We start from the raw sequence: 19,569 nt of genomic DNA, 5'->3' as shown, positions 1-19,569 counted from the left end.
ATCTGTGACCTACACCACAGCTCACAGCAACACCGGATCCTTAACTCACTGAGTGAGGCCAGGGATTGAACCTGCGTCCTCATGAATACTAGCCAAATTCATTTCCGCTGCAACACTCCTGTGATGGCATTTCTCTTAGATGCAAAGTGCCAGCAGCCACTCTTCACCTCCCCAAACAAGAGCCTCCCACCCACGCGGCCAGTGGAGTAGTGCCCTGGCCGAAGACCCCAGACAGTGTCTCAGGTTCTCTGAAGGCGCTTCCGGGTTAGAGACCCGGCTGCCGACCCGGCTGGCTCTGGGACCGTGAAGGCCCCCACCCCTTCCCCACTTTGCTCTCATTCCTCAATAGTTCTTCTACCCTTGGCTGATGAAAATCTGCTGGATGCTCTCGAGAAATTCTCAATTCTCCCAGGAACAGAGAGGAAGCTGCCTGAAGACAGCCTTTGATTGGAAGTTTCTAGAGTGGTTTCAGTTGCATTTTGTCTGATGTTGGGAGGCTTTGCTACCGAAACCTTATCTGTCTAGTGCAATTACTCCCAGAGACACAGGCAACATAAATATAAATATTTAGCGACGGCAGGACCTTCAACTAGGAGATGGTCAGACGATCAAAAATAGATAAGTCCCAGTGCAGAGGCTTCGAGCACCAGGAGGTGGGGGCCACCAGCACCCGCCTGTCCGTGGGTGAAGACCACGGGACGGTGCCCAGCCAGGGCTCAGCGGAGGTGAGACCCGCGCGGGAAGGGCCGAGGCAGGAGGATGGCGGTGAGACGGCACCCCATGCCCCTCACGGACGCAGCCTCACCTTTTGATGAGCCTGATGGACCGGAAGGCTTCATCCATGTCCCCGACGGTGAGGAAGACGCTGAAATTGAGCATGGCATCCCGTGTGGCCTTGTCACAGTCCTCCAGCCCCACGAAGTCCCGCAGGGGCCACCTGCCCACCATTTGGGGGCCAGGCTGGGACCCGCCGTCCACCCGGGTCTCTCGGTCGGCTTCTCCCGGCTGCAGGACAAAGGGCACCTTTGTTGGCGGGTTTTCCTGGGAAGCCAGTGCCCACCCTGGCCTCTCCCCGGGCAGACGCGCCAGCCGTGGGCCCTCTGCCGACAGAGACCCCACACTCAGCAGTGCCTCTGCCAAACGCAGCACAAGCTGTCCGAGCTCTGCGCTCTGGCCTCAGACAGCAGGTGACAGAGGCTGCACTCACACGGGGACCTGCAGCCTCTCCTGCACATAAACAGGTGTAGAGATCCCGCCTCCCAGGTCTGCTCCCCAACTTTCTAGGAAGGGCTTTTGTTACCAAGTGCAGCTTGTGCATATACACGTAAAGTATTAAAGTTAACACCAGGCTGACTGCAGGTAAACCTTCCCCAAAAAACCTAGATGAGTGCTGAGCCCTTTGCGGGGGCCGGGGGGGGTCTCAGAAGAACCGTCTCCTGGTGCAGCCCCACCCCCTGAGGCTGCGGAGGAAGTAAATCCAGCAGGAGCCCATCTGCAGGCGCACCATCGGGACCGCTTCTTTTGGGCCAGCACCAGCCACGAATCCTTCCCAAGTCCACTCCCTCCTCCCGCTGGACGCGACTCCACAGCGACCGCTCGCCCTGTGCTGGAGCCGCTCATGCTACCCTCTGCACCCCATCACCTGCTCTCTCTAAGGTCCGTCTGTCAGATGCACACACGACCCCGGTGTCTTCACACAGGAAGAGGGGTCAGGACCCAGCCTCCTTCACACAGCACCCCGCACGTCAACTCGCTGCCCCCGACTCCTGCCCCGCCTGCCTCCAGCTCAGCTCCCAGCACCTCCCCTGCTCGCTCATCCTTTGCAGGTTCACCTGCAGCTCCTGACCTCGAGGGCACTTGATCTGGGCCTTGAAAGCCTGGGAGGATTGGTCGGACCCAGGTGTGGACAGCGAGGCTTCCAGGCACAGGGCAGAGCACAAACAGAGGCTCGGGAGCAGCCCCGGCCCAGGGCGGCTTAAACTCAGGGTTCGCGGTCGAGTGTGGCCAGGTCACTCCAGGCAGGAAGCTGAGCCGTCAAGTCTGGACTGATGTTGCAGAGCAGGAGCCCTTCAGAACGTGTGGACACAAAGCCACGGGCGCCTGCTGTTTGCTGCAGTTTCACAAGCCTCACTGGGGCGCGAGGCCCGTTCTCATCAGATCCCTGTTCCCCGTGTGTACACGCGGGAACCTCACAGGACCAAGAGCGCCCACAGGCTCCCCGGCCGCCTGCTGGGGCCTCACCCCAGCTTGTGAGGGGCGGGGCCCCCTGTTGGGTTACCTGTGGGTGCCAGGCCTGGGGAGGCCCGACCCACACCACAGCCTCGCTCAGGCGGATGGCCCGGGGGATGCCCTGATGCCGGCGCCTCAGCGAGACTCACTGCACACCCTGTGGCAGAGACTTCCTGTGCGGCACATGCAGGTAAATGACGACTCCCTGCACTGCGGGCAGCAGGTGACACGCCAGCCAGAAGCTAGTGCCAGACTGGGCCCCCAACAAGCCTGTGCGCAGCGAGGCAACAGTGCATAGACAGCCGTCACTTAAACCAAAGACAAACACATCTTGGGAAACCTGCGAAGCCCAGGTGACAGGCTGCCCGGGGGAGAGTCATGCAGGCCTCCTCTGGGACAACAGCTCAGAGTGGACACTCGGACGGCACGGGAGCCGAGGGCAGGGCGCCGCTCAAGCTGTGGGGAGCAAGCCCACGAAGCGAGGACTTGGGGAGACGCCCAAGAGAAGGGGCTTAAGCGCTGTCACTATGGTTTGAATCTCACACCAAAGAGAAACGAAAATGCACAAATGCACTAAATAAGAATGAAGTTCAGAAAAACGCTGGTCTGGCAGCACTAACCTATTTCAATGAGGGAACTCAGAAAACCTGCCTCCACGGGGCACAGGGGTCCCGGAATCTCCCAAAGCTCACTGCCCCTGAACGCAAGTCCACTGCTTGCGACCACCTCGACGGCCGGTGGGGCTGGTCATGTGCTGACCCCATCCCTGGTCTCAGGGTGGCACACTGCACGGGGGCCCCGGGCCCAGCCTGAGACCCACACGGCGGGCCCGAGACAGTCACAGGTCAAAGAGCAGGCCGCCCTCCTGGGCCCACAGGCCAGACCACTTCTGGTCAGGAACTGGGGCGGGGGGAGGAGCCCTGCATCCGGCTTCTGACCACGGGCCAGCGGCCTCGGCTCCTGGGCTGGCAGATGGCCAAGCTCAGGTCGCGTGTCCACCGCCTCCTGGGCCCTTCGGGGTCTGCCCCATCTGTGGCCACTAAAGACACACTCACTAATGCAGAACACAGTGGACTCTGAACTTGACTCCAAGTCACCTTACACGAAAAGCCAAAGAATCCAGGGAAGTCCGCCCACTGCAAACCTTCGGATGCGACAGTCACACAGAAGCAGCAGAGAGAACCACAGGCCTGAGGAGAGGAGGGGTCCACAGATACCTCAAGAATGAGGACAGCCGCCCGGGGAAGGTGCAGCCCCGACCCACAGGACGAGGGCGTGAACGCCAGGCCAGGTGCTGCCTTCAGGCCCTGGTGCAGCGGTGGCTCACTTGTGAGACTCCGCAGGCCTTGGGTGTGGGTGCCCGGCTGAGAACAAGTCGTTCAGCCAGCATTTCAGCTGCTCTGGCCACTCCGCTCCCTCCCAGATGCAGCCCCCGCCCCCATGCTGAGATGGGGTCAGGACCAGGCAGCGGAGACAAGTCCCAGGGAGGGCAAATAGCTCGTCTGAGACAGGTTTGCTGGGGGAGGGTGCTGAAAACAGCCCTCTGAGATCAAAAATGTAAAAACACACCCTCACTGGAAGTTCCCATTGTGGCTTAGCGGTTAATGAGCCCAACCAGCATCCATGAGGTTGCGGGTTCGACCCCTGGCCTTGCTCAGTGGGTTAAGGATCCGCGTTGCCGTGAGCTGTGCTGCAGGTCGCAGACGCGGTTCAGATCTGGTGTGGCTGTGACTGCGGTGGAGGCCGGCAGCTGCAGCTCCCATTCAACCTCGTGCCTGGAAACCTCCATGTGCCACGGATGCGGTCCTAAAAAGCAAAAAGAACAAAACCAAAACCCCACATGTGTAACACGTACACACATAGGCTGAGGACAGAAAGCCCTGAAAGGCTGCCTGCCAGCCCTTCCCCACGAGCCCCTCTGCGGGCCGGGGCCCCAGAGATGGGCTCCATCCTACTCTCCAGTTCTTTATCTCAACTCCTGGTTTTCCTACAGTGAATACTGAACACGAGACCGTGTGACTTTTAAAAAGCAGAGAGACTATTTACAAAGAAGACAGGAAAGCTGAAGGGCACCCCTCGCGGTTCTGCAGCTCGTCCCAAGAGCAACGCCTGCCTACTTCGTCCCCATGTGGACACCTGGACACGGCAGGCAGGGGGCGTGGGGACATGGCTGCGCGCGCCCGCGGGGCTCCTACCTTTCTCGTGAAGTAGTAATAGGGCACCTGGACCCCCAGGAGCGTCTGGAAGGCAGGAGGCCGGGGGAAGCTCTCCTGCAACAGGAAGCCGTGCTCTTCGGTCACGAAGAAGGCCAGGACCAACACATCCGCCTGCAGCGGGACAGCATCTGTCTCAGTCTGGCAGTGGCTGCACCGTTTCGCGTCCAATCCCATTTCAGTGCCGGGGCATTTACATAAAATGCAGAGAAAGCAGAGGCGCGGACACGGACACAGCCCTCCTCCTCCTCCTCCTCCTCCTTGGCATGTGCCCACCACGCTGGCGCCACTGTGATCTGATGCCCCTTCTGGCCTGAGAACCGCTACACCCGACCCGCAATGGGACCGAAACTCAGGAGCCCCCGGGCTTCAGGGGCTGCCCTTCCTCGCCTCAGCTGACCCGAAGCCTCTGCTCTGCACTTGGGCCCGGGGAGGGCGCGAGAGGGGCCCCTGCGGGGTGATGCCTCCATTCCTCACCACCCTCCCTGAATGCCTGGCGCCCTCGCCCTCTCTCCTGGCATCCCCACCTCAGAGACACGGAGGTCACCTGGCCCCCTCTCACCACACAGACCCAAGGATGGGGACCCAAGGACCGGACTGGGTCAGAGAAACCACCAGGGCACAGAAACCTCGGAGCTGCAGACTCTTGCATCCTGGAGGGAAGTCCCTCCGGCGGGAGCCGAGTCAGCCTTTGCAGACCCCCTGGGACCCCATGTATGACCCCTCTTGGAACGAGGTGGGTCACAGAGGCACCAGCAGCCCCGGGCTTTGCCAGACTTGGAAGGTGTCCCGGGCCCTCCCAGGGAGAGGCGGGCGGGAGTGGGTGCTGGGGGCGCAGGGTGGTGGCCGAGGCGAGGAGGCCATCTCTTCCGGGGAAGGAATGAGGAGGTGGCTCAGCAGCGGGGCCACGGGACATGCGGCCAGCGAGGGCCGAGTCCCTGTCAACTCCTCTGCCCTTGAGAGAAAACAGCCTGTGGCAGGTGGGGCCGGTCCCAGGCACCCCGGGGTGCACCCTTGCTCCTGGAATCCACCCCTTAGAGCCTCCCTGGGGGCCAGGCCGGGAGGCCGAGGAGCCTGCCATGGTCCCCGCGCCTAAGCACAGACACCCCAGCGCGCGTACCGGGGGGCGCTCGGCCGGGGCCCTCCTGTCGGCGTCTGGTGCCTCCCGCACGGCCTCACACACGAACAGCCTGGGCTCGCTCTGGTCCCAGAAGTGGCTCACGGGCACAAGATCCGTCAGCCTCTCGTCCCCCAGGGCCTGGCTCCTGAAAGAGAAAGACTGCGCTCGGCCTCTGCACCCGGCGGCGGGCCCCACTCAGCTTCTGCGGCCCAGGCCCGTGGCGCAGGCGTCTGCTCACGTTCCTTCAGCCCGTGAAGGGTGCCCGGCCCGGCAGGTGGGTCGCACAGGGTGGAGATGGCCCAGCCATCTGGCCGGTTCCCTTGCATCTCAGAAACTCCCCGTTTCCCAGCCCACAGTACAACAGGGGGACAACGGGGTGGGGCAGCACAGAACAGGTCTCAAAAGAGGGCAGGCCCTTGACAGAAAACGGCCAGCCTCCCCCGACCGCCACCTGGAGAAGCGTGACATCCGGGACGGGCGCCACGTGCCTGAGCTGCTGGGCAGGAGCCCTGCTCCTGCCCCCGCCCCTGCCGGGGTCACCGCGCCCCTTCCCTGCGCCTGGGCCCACGGGAAGCCGCAGGGGGATGGAGGCGCTCCTGGGTTCCCAGGATGCCTGGCGGTGGGTGGGCGCAGTGGACACGAGACCGGTGGATGGCGACGTGAAAGGGAAGGTTACTTCACGGTTTTGGACCCGGTGACAGACACGGGTCTCTGCTCTTGGGGAGCGAGGCTAAGAAACCCAAGGGGGTGTTGTGCAGACAGAGAAGTGGCCTAGACGGGGCGTGCAAGTGGGGCCCCAGCAGGTGTGCGTCAAAGCTGCCAGGGGAGAGAAGGTTCCAGAGAAGATTCTGAACCTGAGAGAGATGGGAGCATGGGGGCGAGAGGGAGGGGAGGGGGCCGTCACAGGAGCACAGGCAGGCCCCAGGGCCGTCCTGATCAGCCCCGAGCGCCCCCTGGCCCCTGCGCGACGGGCGGGCAGAGGGAGTGTGGGCACAGCCTCCACGACCGTCTCCGTGGCAGCAGAAGGAACCTCGCGTGACCCGTGCCCTCCCAGGGAAAAATCCCTGTGCTCCAGAAACACCCTCCCCGCCACCAGCCGCTGACGGGGCCCCGGGCCTCGCGGCTGCTCTCGTGGGCACCTGAGTTATGGCACTTTCGGAAGCTCGGGGTCCCCCGCAACGACCCCAGAACCTCGGAGCCTGGCAGACAGGTTGGAGGCTGCCCAGACCGCCCAGGGCTCTGGCTCGGCTCCGCCTCTGTCTCCACCTCGGGCCACCGGGGAGCACCTCCAAGTGCAACATACACTTGGCAACCCCCCTCGAGGCCCACAAAGGACTGGGTGTCGCTTTCATCATGTTTTCCAACGAAATCCTCCCAAATTTCACTCGGCCGGGCTACTTACTTCGTTTCCTGCCCAGTCGAGGCCTCAATCCCGTCAGCCTGGCCCGTCTTGAGGTCGAGGACGCTCACCGTGTCCGTGTCCACGTCATAGAAGCAGATTTTGGAATCGGGGCTGTGGTCAGCCTAGGGGAGGGGGCCAGGGCTCAGGAGACTGGCCGCTGGGGTCCCCCGGCCGCCCCTGGGGGCCTGCCTCAGGGACCTGGACCCTGGCGAGGCCTCGTGTCTGCCAGGGCCTCGGCTCCAGGGCCTGGGCAGGGTGGTGCCCCCCCACCCCCACCCACTTGGAGAGTCCGCAGCCCAGCTCAACCGCCACCTCCCCTGGGAGCCTCCAAAGGCCCCTGAGAGCAGTGCCCCCGGCTGCTGCCCGCTAGCCCCGGGCACCGCGACACCCCACTCTCACCAGGGCCATCGACCTCCACGTGGATCAAGCCTGCTCATCCTCAGGGGAGGGGCTGGGCCCCACCTAACCCGTCAGTTTGTGCTCAGGCGCCCGCAGAGTGCCTCGTATGGGGAGGGCACCCCGAAATCAACCCCGAGTCAAGGAGCGAGGAGGTGGACACGGGCGGGCCGCGAGGCACCGGCTCCCCCTGACCAGCGACCCTGCCGCTGGCCTCCACTCTCAAGTTGCCCCTCTCTCCAAGCAAGAGGCTCAAAGGTCCGTCCACTGTCCCCCCACCCCTCGCGCCCTGCCAATTTAGCGGGGTGACAGAAAAAAGCAGCCAGCAGAAAAGAGCAGGGGCTCTGCCAAGATGGGGGCCAAGAAGAGGGGAGGCCGGGCGGCCCCAGGCAGAGGCGAGGCGGGCAGGCGGGCGCCCTGGGCACGGGAAGGGCAGAAGGACCTGTGGGAGGGCCCACCTTGCTGAGGAGGATGCTGATCTTGCTGCCACTGGCGCTGCACCTGAGCGAGACCATGCCCCCCGCACCTGGCACCAGCTCGGCCAGGCTCTTGCCGCAGCAGTGCAACTTCGCCTCTCTGCGGGGAGGGACGCAGTCTCAGTGGCACGGCCATGGGGACGGCTGGCGACGGAGGCCTGGAACGTGGCCACAGGCCTGAGCTCTGCTGGGGCCCAGCCGCTCTCCCCTGGGTTACGTGAGACCCGGGCCTGGGCTAACCTCAGGACACAGGGGAGTTTATTTTTAAATTTTTGGTCCAGGCGTCATCGACACACTTTATCCCAGCTCCAGGGGCTTGTGCAGGTGTTTTAGGAACAACCACGGCAGGTACCCTGGTTCCTTCTCACAGGGAGACGCTTCCGGCCAGGGTCTCGGCAGCCCAGCTCTTCACAGCTGAGCCTCCCCATCAGAGGATAAACTAAAAGCTACTCAACTCGCCCCGGCAGTTGTTTCTAGTTTGTTGCCATCGTTAGTGACGCCGGTGTGTGGCGGAAGCTCCGGGTGACTTTTTGCTTCCTTCACGTTTGTCTCCTCACTCCACCCCGCCCCCCGTGCCCCTTTGTGCCCCGGGCCCCCGTCCAGGCCCCACGGGACATTTAACCGTCTTGTCTCCGGGGCTCCATCCTGTGTGTGTCCTGCCTCGGCCCCGAATCACTGCCCCGCCCTGAGGAGCCGGCTCCTTTTACTGGAGAAGGACTCAGAGCAGATCCGGGCACGGGGTGTGCTTGCTGCTCCTGGGGTGTCACTGCCCACGGGCCCCCTCGGCCGACAGAGCCGGGACGTGTGTGTCTAACCAGTGTGCCTCCGCGGTTATCTTTACACGCATCCTTCCGGCTCCACACAAGGGTCCACACGGCTTCAGCCTTCGGACCTGTGTCTCTGCCTCTAAAGCATCAGCACGGGGGTCGCTCCGGCCTCCGCCCCTGCCGACCCGGAGCCTCCTCCCGAGTGAGCAGCCCGCCTCTCACGGGGCCCCCTCCCGTCCAGCCTGGACGGCAGCGGGACTGGCTCCCCGCGGCCCGGGGGCAGTGACCTCATCCCGAGCGCGTGCCGTGTGCGGCCCTGAGCCTTTGTCTCCCGTCCCGCTCAGCCCTGCAGGGACCCAGGCAGCACCCGGTGCCCAGGGAGATGGTTCTGCGCCTGTGACTCAGTGGGTTGTCCCGCCTGGTCTGCGTTCCATCCTGGGATCCCCTGAACTAAAAGATTTTTTAAATTTGCAGATGTTGAGGCCGACTTTGTGCTACAACCTTCCACGCATCCTGTGCCTGCGTCCAGCACACAGTGATGCTGCTCCCTCCCCACAGCACACAGAACCAGAATTTAAAACAAGACATAGGCATCCAGGAGTTCCTCTTGGGGCGCAGCAGAAACAAATCCAACGAGCATCCAGGAGGATGCAGGTTCGATCCCTGGCCTTGTTCAGTGGGTTAAGGATCCTGTGTTGCTGCGAGCTGTGCTGTAGGCTGGCAACTGCAGCTCTGATTTGACCCCTAGCCTGGGAACTTCCATGTGCTGCAGGTGGGTGCAGCCGCAAAAAGCAAAAAAAAAAAAAAAAAAAAAAAAAAAGATGTAGGCGGGTTTTACAAAACTCTGGAGAGTTTTAAGCTACAAGCGGTTTCAAATCCTTTATGTTTTAAAGTGTCAATTCAAAAAAGTAACTGGCGGGAGTTCCCGTCGTGGCGCAGTGGTTAACGAATCCGACTAGGAACCATGAGGTTGCGGGTTCGGTCCCTGCCCTTGCTCAGTGGGTTAAGGATCCGGCATTGCTGTGAGCTGTGGTGTAGGTTGCAGACGCGGCTCAGATCCCGCGTTGTTGTGGCTCTGGCGTAGGCCGGTGGCTACAGCTCCGATTCAATCCCTAGCCTGGGAACCTCCATATGCCGCAGGAGCGGCCCAAGAAATAGCAACAACAACAACAACAAAAAGACAAAAAACAAAAAAAGACAAAAAAAAAAAAAAAAAAAAAAAGTAACTGGCACATTGATGCTGAAATGACAACATAAAAGAGTTTGCTGGGCCCGCTCCACTTCCCACCCACCATACTATCTCCTAATTTTAAAAGCCTAATACTTTTATTTGGACAAAAACTGTACCTTCGGGAAAGATCAAAGCTTTTAAAGTGAGCCAGGTCCGTCCCCACAACCAGGAAATTTCCGCAGACGTCCAGGAAGCACGGGTTCCCCTCCGTCTCGGAGAAGAGCAGCAGCTGTTTCACGGTCCCCTGAGGAGGAAGAGGAGGCACGGGAGTTCAGGAAGCATTATTCAGAGCTCCCGCCGTGGTGCAGGGTTAGCGAGCCTGACTGGCATCTGTGAGGACATGGGTTTGATCCCTGCCCTCACTCAGGGGGTTAAGGATCTGGCATCGCTGTGAGCTGTGGTGTAGGTCGCAGACACGGCTTGGCTCCCGCGATGCTGTAGCTCCAAATGGACTCCTAGCCTGGGAACCTCCATATGCTGTGGGCGCAACCCTAAAAAGACATAAAAAGGAAGCGCTATTCAAAGGCCCGGCCGCTGCTGGAATCTCACCCCATCCTGGGAGGACGGGGCCCCGCCCTTGGGGGTCCCCGGTGCTAACGGTCAGAAGGGGAGACAGACAGCAGCCAGGTGAATAAGCAGGTGCACACGTCACTCAGCCTGGGCCAGTGCAGTCAGCTGATGGCCGGGACAGTCCCACGAAACCGTCGAGAGCAGTGAGATGGTGAATGTCACCTGCTTGGGGTGGTCTTTGGGCGCTGTCTGCGGGGCCTTATCTTAACACCCCGATGAAACCAACTGTGTGGCTAGTGTCTGGGGGAGGCTGCGAGCGGAAGGGAAGTGACCCCATCCTGCGCGTGTCCATGTGGGAAACCTCACTGAGCTGCACACACGGCCTGCTCACTTTCCTATGAGTGCATCACTCTCCAATAAACGCCTGAAAAACAGGCCTTGTCTGGGGGGCAAACGTGAACGGAGAGTGTGGAGGAGCTACTGGAGACCTGTGTCTGGCGGCCCAGGGGGAGAAAGCCCACTGGCACAGGAAGGACCTTGGCCGGCGAGGCAGGCAGTGAGCAGAGGTCACGTGGGATCAAGGTGACGCGTCAGATTTTGTTGTAAGTGAAACTGGGAGACTGTGGAGGATTTTAAACCATGGGTAGTTCCAAATCCTTTGTTTTAAAGTGTCACTCTTTGTACAGCAAAAATTGACAGAACACTGTAAATCAACTATAATAAAAAAATTAGGGAGTTCCCATCGTGGCGCAGTGGTTAACGAATCCGACTAGGAACCATGAGGTTGCGGGTTCGGTCCCTGCCCTTGCTCAGTGGGTTGACGATCCGGCGTTGCCGTGAGCTGTGGTGTAGGTTGCAGACGCGGCTCGGACCACACGTTGCTGTGGCTCTGGCGTAGGCTGGAGGCTGCAGCTCCAATTAGACCCCTAGCCTGGGAACCTCCATATGCCGCGGGAGCAGCCCAAGAAATAGCAACAACAACAACAAAAAGACAAAAGACAAAAATAAATAAATAAATAAATAAAATTAAAAAAAATTAAAAAAAAAGTGTTCCTCTACCTAATAGCTTTCGGGAAAGGGTGGCCACGGGCCCAGCCAAGCTTAGGCTTTTGTGGGTCTTTAAGACAAATGGACCTGCCTCCTCGGAGGTGAGAGAGGCCTGGCTCAATTAAACCAACGCTCAGTGAGTGTCGGCCTGGGCAGCGAGCGAGCAGCAGATGGAGGCCAGGCCCAGTGCAGCGGAGAGCTGGAGGCAGGCTAGAGGGTGAGGGGTTCCAACAGAACTTAGTGGGCTCCTGAGGCCAGGCGCAGAGACCCATGGAGCAGGCCAGGAAGTGGAATAAGGGTCCAGGAAACTCAGGGTGAGAGGGAACAGCGTGGGGATGAGCGCCAAACCAAAGAATCTCATCTTCATTTCCATGCACCCAGTGGGCGCTTAATACACATTTGTAGAATGAGCTAACGACTGAGTCAGACCACAGCTGAGTGACAGAGTGGGGACAGTGGGTCTCAGGTTCCTGCGCCCGACTCCTCCCCTGCTGCTCCTTACACGCTGGTCCCAGGTGAACTCTGGAACGCCTGATCTTCCACATCGCTTCGACACTCCTCTTTACGTCCAAACTCCCAAACTGCTGCTTCAGAGCAGTGTTTCCAGCTGGCTCTGGGACGCCCCCGAAGGGTGTCCGAGGGGCCTCAGGCTCGCCCCTGTACTCTCCAGCTCAAGGTACCACGTCAGCCCAGACAGCAAACGAGACAACTCACTTCCTCCTCCATTCCTCCCTCTGCCCCAGCCTCTCAGCACACCCTGAACTGCCGACTCCAGCCGGCCCCCTGCCCAGGGAAAATCAAAACAGGAGTTCCCGTCGTGGCACAGTGGCGATCGAATCCAACTAGGAACCTGAGGATGCAGGTTCCATCCCCGGCCTCGCTCGGTGGGTTAAGGATCCGGCGTTGCCGTGAGCTGTGGGGTAGGTCGCAGATGCGGCCCGGATCTGATGTTGCTGTGGCTCTGGTGCAGAGCAGCAGCTGTAGCTCCGATGAGACCCCTAGCCTGAGAACCTCCATAGATATGCCATGAGTGTAACTCTAAAACACAAAAAAGACAAAAAAAGGCCAAAAAAAAAAAAAAAAAAAGAAGAAAGAAAGAAAAGAAAATCAACAAAACAGGCTCAACTCCAGGCCCTCTAGGGTCAGACACTCCTCAGCCCTCTCTCTTCCCAGCTGACCTCTCACCCCTTCCCAGCATGCCTATCGTTCTTTCCCAGCATGCCTTTCGGCCCTTCCCAGCAGGCCTATCGTTCTTTCCCGGCAGGCCTTTCGTTTTCTCCCCAGTGAACATTTCACTCTTGCCCACTGGCCTTTCCTTCCTCGCTTGCCTTCTACCCTCCAGTTCTGGAGGACTTTCCTCTGACAGCCAGCTGCCCCTTCATCTGTCTTTAGGCAGGGCCTCCCTACCTCGGCTCACGTCTGCAGCTGACGTTCCAACACCACCCTCAGCATCGTGCAAGGCACTCTTTCTTCAGCTGATGCCCTGCCAGGCCCAACCCTCCTTCGCTCTAGCCTCTCCGACTCCCCTCTGACCTGAAAGGGGCCGGGGGTCTCCCCAGGCCCCAGCTCCCTCCCCACGCGTGTCCCCCAGGAGGTTCAGGGACTGTGGGTGGCTTCCTTGGCACGGCAGGTCTCTATCCCAGTGCTCCCCCTGCAACACGTCTCACCCCCTCCAGCTTCAGTGTGACCCATTACCGTCGGACCCTCCTCCTAGAAGGCGGAACTCCATGGAAGCTCCTTGAGTAATGCTGAACAGAGGAGTGGAAGAGCAGCGTGCTAGATACGGATGCGGCAGCCCTGGGAGACCAAACGCTAGACCCCAGGAAAGAACTCAGAGCTGGACAAAGCAGTCACACTGAGCTAAAACCAGTGCCATCACAGGCGTTCTCAACACTGATGCATGACACCCAGTTCATGTATTGTGTTACAGGCAGCCCTGGAGAGATGGAGAGATACGTCCGCCTGACATAAATGTGGAAGAAACGCCTTTGCAGAAATAACTAAGGATCTCAAAGGGAGATAACTTTTTGTTTTTTTGTTTGTTTGTTTTTGCTTTTTTAGGGCCACACCCGTAGCACATGGAGGTTCCCAGGCCAGGGGTCCAATCTGAGCTACCGCTGCCGGCCTACACCATAGCCACAGCAACATCAGATCCGAGCCACATCTGTGACCTACACCACAGCTCATGGCAACGCCAGATCTGCAACCCACTGAGCGAGACCCGGGATCGTCTCCACTACGCCATGATGCAGTTGTCCAACTCTGGATTAGGGTGGACCCTAAATCCGAGGACGAGTGTCCTAAGACACAGGGCCAAGGCCATGTAAAGATGGAAGCGCGGGCTGGAGTGAAGTGATGGCAGGCTGAGAACACAGGGGATGCCAGCAACAGCAGAGGCTTCAAGAGGTGTGGGAGGGATTCTCCCTCAGAATGACACAGCCCTGTCCACGCCTAGATTTTGCACTCTGGCCTCCTGAACTGTGTGGAAAATAAATTTCCATGTGTTTTTTTTTGCTTTTGTTTTCTCATTTTTGGCTGCCCTGAGGCACATGGAGCTCCTGGGCCAGGGATCAGATCCGAGCCACAGTCATGACTTAAGCCACGGCTGCGGCAACATTAGGTCCTTAACCCGCTGTGCTGGGCTGAGGATCGAACCCATGTCCCAGCACTCCCAAGATGCTGCCAGCCCCAGTGTGCCACAGCGGGAGCTCCATAAATTTCTACTGTTTTAAGGCACTCAACTTGTGACCACGTGCCCCGGCAGGCTTGGGAAACTAATGCACTGTGTCAGCCCCGGCAGCCGGCAGGTGTGCCTGGGACGTGGGCAGGCAGGGGTGGTCTGCTCACCACACACCCCCGGGATAGAAGAGGATGCGTGCCAGAGGCCTGCTGTCTTGGAGGCTCACATTGTTCCCATCCTGGCCTCACCTAAAGCCACATGCAGGGAGAGGTCGATCTAAAGACGTGTCCTGAACTGATGGCCCCTCAGCCCTCAGGATGCATGTTAAACACAAACGTTTCCTCCCCGTCACAACCCCACGCACCCAAGATCCAGCTGTGTGGTCCTTTTCACCCCAAAAGGCCACTGCCCCGCCTCCCTGCATCTGACGTCACGACAGCTGTAGACGGAACAGCTCTCCAAGAATCCGTTTTCACCACTAGCCATTGGGGGAACCTGATCTGGCTTGATTTATAGACGGCATTTTATTTATTTTTCCATTTTGGGGGGGGGCACACCTGTGGCATATGGTGGTTCCCAGGCTAGAGGTCAAATTGGAGCTGCAACTGCCGACCTACAGCACAGCCACAGTAACGCAGAATCTGAACTGTGTCTGCAACCTACACCACAGCTCACGGCAATGCTGGATCCTTAACCCACTGAGCAAGGCCAAGGATTGAGCCTGCATCCTCATGGATACTAGCTGGGTTCCTACCACTGAGCCACAAGGGGAACTCTAGAGATGGCATTTTGAACTCTGCCCTGTCTTGGAGTTCCCATCGTGGCTCAGTGGTTAACAAACCCAACTAGTATCCATGAGACCGCAGGAACCTTGGTGAGTGGGTCAAGAATCTGGTGTTGCCATGAGCTGTGGTGTAGGTCGCAGATGTGGCTCGGATCTGGAGCATTGCTGTGACTGTGACGTAGGCTGGCGGCTACAGCTCCGTTTCCACGCGTAGCCTGGGAACCTCCATGTGCCTCGGGTGCGGCCCTAAAAAGACAAATACTAATACTTAATACTAATGAAGCCCTCTGCTCTGTCATTAGCCTGACAGGCCGCTTGCTCGAGAGCAGCAGCTTACCTGCCAGGTTCGAACTTGGACTCGGTTTGGCTCCACTGTATAAACGCTTTCTTCATGCATGGCTAACACTGGAGACTCACACAGAAAGGAACCTAAAAAAAAAAAAGATACACATCACCTCAGCAGCAGCTAGTCTTGGCACCGTGCCTCGGAGTTTGAAAAGCATCTGCACGTGAACATTAGAGCAACTGGCAGAGCAACTGATGATGAGAAGACTGGAATCTAGCAGGAAAGACCGACCGCCAGGGAACTGCAGTGAGATGGCCGGAGGGGCGGCGCTGCGGCACAGCGGCAGCCTTGTCACCTGGCCGCTGTGGAGCGCAGCCCGGTTGCACTGCTGGGCTGGAAGACGTCCCCCAAAGATATCAGGTCCTGATCCCTGCAACCTATGAATATAGCTAACAGGGCCTAAGACGCCACGGTTTAGAGATGAGACGATTATTTTGGATTATGCAGGTCGGCCAGAAATGAATCACAAGCATCCCTATAAAAGGGAGGTAGGGTTTGTTTTTTGGTCTTTTAGGGCCACACCCGTGGCATATGGAAGTTCTCAGGCTAGGGGTCCAATCCGAGCTGGAGCTGCCGGCCTACACCACAGTCACAGCAACGCAGGATCTGAGCTGAGTCTTTGACTTACACCACAGCTCACGGCAATGCTGGATCCTTAACCCACTGAGCAAGGCCAGGGATTGAACCTGCAACCTCATGGATACTAGTCAGGTTCGCTAATCGCTGAGCTCTGACCAGAACTCTGGGAGGCAGATTTTTAGAGAGGAACAATGTGACAGTGGAGGCAGAGACGAGTGACACGACCGCCCGCCAAGGATTGCTGGCAGCCACCCAAAGCAGTGAGGAGCAAGGAGCAGAGCCATCCCTGGAGCCTCTGGAGCCCTGCCAACACTGTGGTCCTGGCCAGTGGACCTGACTCTGGCCATCTGGCCACAAGAACCAGGAGAGAGTAACTTTCCCGAACAGCCACCCACTTTGTGGTCATCATTACAGCAGCCCCGAAGAGAAAGTGAAGCAGCTGGAGAGCCAGATGGATGGGGCGGGTGGCGGGGGGGCAACTCCGAGGATCCAGCCTGAACTCTTCACACGGAGGCTGGCCCTGGTCGGCACCCGGAGAATCACCGCCGGGCCGAGCGCAGGGGTCAGGTGTGTGCGCCTTTCCCCGAGAGTACACACGTGCCTGCGGCCTCACTTCCCAGCCGTCTGACCGTCTCACCTCGGCTGGGCTCAGCAGGGACGCCGGGGGGCCCTGGCTGCACGGGCTGGAGCAGCAGCACTGGCTCTAGAGAGGCAGGCCTAGGGACGGGAAGTGGCACGAGGGCCTCCCCATGGCCCCGGGCCAGCCCTCTGCCCACCGCACAGGGCCCCCTGCTCCAGCAGACGGCGAGAGGACAACGCAGGTGCCAAGAGCTCCTGGGGTCTGAGGAGACGCACCTGCACTCCGGAACACGGCCCCGGAAGCCTCAAAGATCACCACCTGCTTCCCGTTCCAGACGGCAACAGCATCCTAAAAAGCGGCACGGAAATTAAAAAGCCGCCCGTCCGCTGGGCCTTTGGGTGCTCCCGACTCTGACGCCCCACTGGGCCTTTCTGTCCACATCGCCGAGCCCCGCCCCGGCCCCAGGGTCACCCCGGAAGTGACCTTGGTGGCAAACACCCCGCTGACGTGCATGTCGGTGTGCAGATAGTGCGTCGTCCCCGCTGACAGGCAGGACACGCTGAGCAGGCGTGGGGAGACCTGCACCACGGCCACCTGCTGGTGGAAGTGCGAGGACACGGCCTGCTCGCGGAGGACCACGACGGAGCTGCTGCTGGTCACGGCCAGAAGGCTCTTCCTGGACCCCCACTTCGTTCCGCAGGCGACAGCACCCCGAGGGAAGGGAAGAGAGGAGCAGTCAGGGCAACGTTACAAACGCGAGGACTCACACTATTTCTCCTCCTTGCTTAAGATATGATTTGAAAAATGTATATGCATAAAATGTGAAATTTGTAGCAAAACTATAAAATGCCAACACTGCGAGTTGAATCCGGGGGTCGAGTTGTGTGGTTATTCTGACTCGTGTCTGGCCTGACTGGTTGGTTAAGCATCTTTTTTTTTTTTTTTTTTTTTTTTTATGCTTTTCACGGCCACACCTGCAGCATATGGAGGTTCCCAGGCTAGGGGGTCTAATTGGAGCTGCAGCTGCCAGTCTACACCACAGCCACAGCAATGCCAGATCCGAGCCGCATCTGTGACCTACACCACAGTTCATGGCAACACCGGATCCTTAACCCACTGAGTGAGGCCAGGGATCGAACCCACATCCTCATGGTTCCTAGTCGGATTCACTTCCACTGCACCTCAGTGGGAACACCCGAGCATCTCCTAGAGTTTAGTTTTCTGATGTTAAGTTAGGGGTGTCTATTTTTTATAAATGGATAGCAAATTTACACACTGTAGGAAACTAACCAGCTTTTGTCGAGTGACACCAAATGCTACTTCTGTAATTTTTTCTTTTTATGGCCGTGCCTGTAGCACATGGAAGTTTCCAGTCCAGGGTCGAGACGGAGCTGCAGCTGCTAGCCTACGCCACAGCTACAGCCACGCCAGATCCGAGCCATGTCTGTGACCTACACCACAGCTCGTGGCAACGCCAGATCCTTCACCCACTGAGCACAGCCAGGGATGGAACTCGCAACCTCATGGTTCCTAGTCAGGTTCGTTAACCCCTGTGCCACGACAGGAACTCCTCCAATGACATACTTAATATTTTTCTTATAAATGTGAGTTTTCTTGTCTTTGATTCCAAAGTATCACTAAATTTAAAATGTAAAATTAACCATCAGTTTAAAACAATAGCTTCCTATGTAAATATTGCTTCTTCCACAGAAAACAAAAACCAATGCTTGAAATGTACACATCACCTGGGAGACTGGAATGTCAACTTCAGTGTTAAGATGAAGAAAAAACCATGCACTGAAAATCAGGAGGAGTTCCCATCGTGGCGCAGCAGAAATGAATCCGACTAGGAACGATGGGGTTGTGGGTTCGATCCCTGGCCTTGCCCAGTGGGTTAAGGATCCAGAGTTGCCATGACCTGTAGTGTAGGTCACAGATGTTGCTCGGATCTGGTGTGGCTGTGGCTGTGGTGTCGGCTGGCAGCTGTAGCTCTGATTTGACCCCTAGCCTGGGAGCCTCCATGTGCCGCGGGTGTAGTCCTAAAAAGACAAAAAGACAGAACAAAAAGAAAAGAGAAGAAAATCAGGAAATGTTGGTGCTCTGATCAGGCCTTTAAAGGGCACATTTACTCTGCTCAGTTTTCCTTTAATTCTGGCTTCCTCTTCGCTGCTGCTCTATATGAAGTATTCTTCTGGGGTCAAAACTGTCCCTCTGCTTTTGCAACTAATTTTATTACTTGAACCTGAGAAAGTTACACTTTCTCTACAGACCTGAGTATACTGCCTTTTTAGCCCGTTATTCTGACCTAATGTTTGCAATATTTAACTTGTAAATTCATCTAGAAACTGTGTTCATTTATGACCTGAGACGAAGATCTAAAGGTAACGTGGGAAATTCCTCTAAGGTCTCCCTAGACTCGTTACTCTCTAAGTCTTTGTTTCCTGATTAATGTGGATTCAGTACATTTTACTGTAAAAACCCCACTCAGAGCAGATCTGTGACAACGTCCAGGTGGCAGGTGAGGAACCGTATAGACGGACTGGGCACAACTGGGAAAATGGTGAAAACACAGCCGTCCATTGCTCTGGGTTTGGGTACGGGTAAACGAGGAACATGCCCTAAATCCAGAGAGAGGAACAGTGTCTGTGGCCCCACCCACCTCAGCTTGGCAGACGCCAGTGCCTGGTGGGTGTGGGACCCACAGGGCAGAGGTTCCCAGGCCCTCACCCCAACTCGTGCCTCACCGAGAGTCTGGTGTGTCCGGCTCCCGGCTCTGCAGCAGGAGTCCCCCGAGAGGAGCCAGCTACTCCGCCCACCCCCACGCTCCGGACCCTTCCCGGAGGGGCAAGGCGGTCCAGAGAACGCCCCACGGAAGTGACTTTGGGAGGTCCCATCATGGCTCAGTGGTTAACGAATCTGACTGGCATCCGTGAGGACAAAGATTTGATCCCTGGCCTTGCTCAGTGGGTTAAGGATCCCGTGTTGCCATGAGCTATGGTGTAGGCCCGAAGCTGCAGCTCTGATTCAGCCCCTGGCCTGGGAACCTCCATGTGCCATGGACGCGGCCGTAAAAAGACAAAAAGAAGAACAAGTGACTTTGAACCAGAACCTGGCAGGTTCAAGCCCAAGGACACACCTGAGGACAGCGGAGGCTGGTGCGTGAAGAGGAGGAAGTGTCAAGAGAGCAGCCAGCTCCACGCAGGCCAGAG

The 19,569-nt window shown here is 58.3% G+C and overlaps 1 protein-coding gene across 39 annotated transcripts in view; it reads right to left on the bottom strand.

Annotated features, from left to right (window-relative positions):
* IFT140 (intraflagellar transport 140) overlaps positions 1-19,569 on the bottom strand; it is a 62,438-nt gene that overhangs the window by 30,184 nt on the left and 12,685 nt on the right. For all 39 annotated transcript variants that reach the window (XR_014840985.1, XM_085017859.1, XM_085017852.1 and 36 more), the window contains exons 10-18: positions 16,844-17,047; positions 16,636-16,708; positions 15,193-15,284; positions 9,951-10,078; positions 7,819-7,936; positions 6,965-7,086; positions 5,563-5,707; positions 4,425-4,556; positions 806-1,005 (exon numbers count right to left, since the gene is read on the bottom strand). Coding sequence is in view for 38 of the 39 variants with exons in the window: in XM_085017859.1 (XP_084873985.1) it covers positions 806-1,005; positions 4,425-4,556; positions 5,563-5,707; positions 6,965-7,086; positions 7,819-7,936; positions 9,951-10,078; positions 15,193-15,284; positions 16,636-16,708; positions 16,844-17,047 (1,214 nt within the window). In the remaining variant the exon portion in view is untranslated. The remainder of the gene's footprint in view (positions 1-805; positions 1,006-4,424; positions 4,557-5,562; positions 5,708-6,964; positions 7,087-7,818; positions 7,937-9,950; positions 10,079-15,192; positions 15,285-16,635; positions 16,709-16,843; positions 17,048-19,569) is intronic.

The sequence above is a fragment of the Sus scrofa genome, chromosome 3 (assembly GCF_054392235.1).
Source record: "Sus scrofa isolate SSC_HxYL_T2T_F1_AM1 chromosome 3, Sscrofa_HxYL_maternal_Yorkshire_Landrace_v2.0, whole genome shotgun sequence".
NCBI classification, from domain to species: domain Eukaryota; kingdom Metazoa; phylum Chordata; class Mammalia; order Artiodactyla; family Suidae; genus Sus; species Sus scrofa.
The sequence above is the reverse complement of the archived record's forward strand: the minus strand, read 5'-3'. Positions and strand labels throughout refer to the sequence as shown.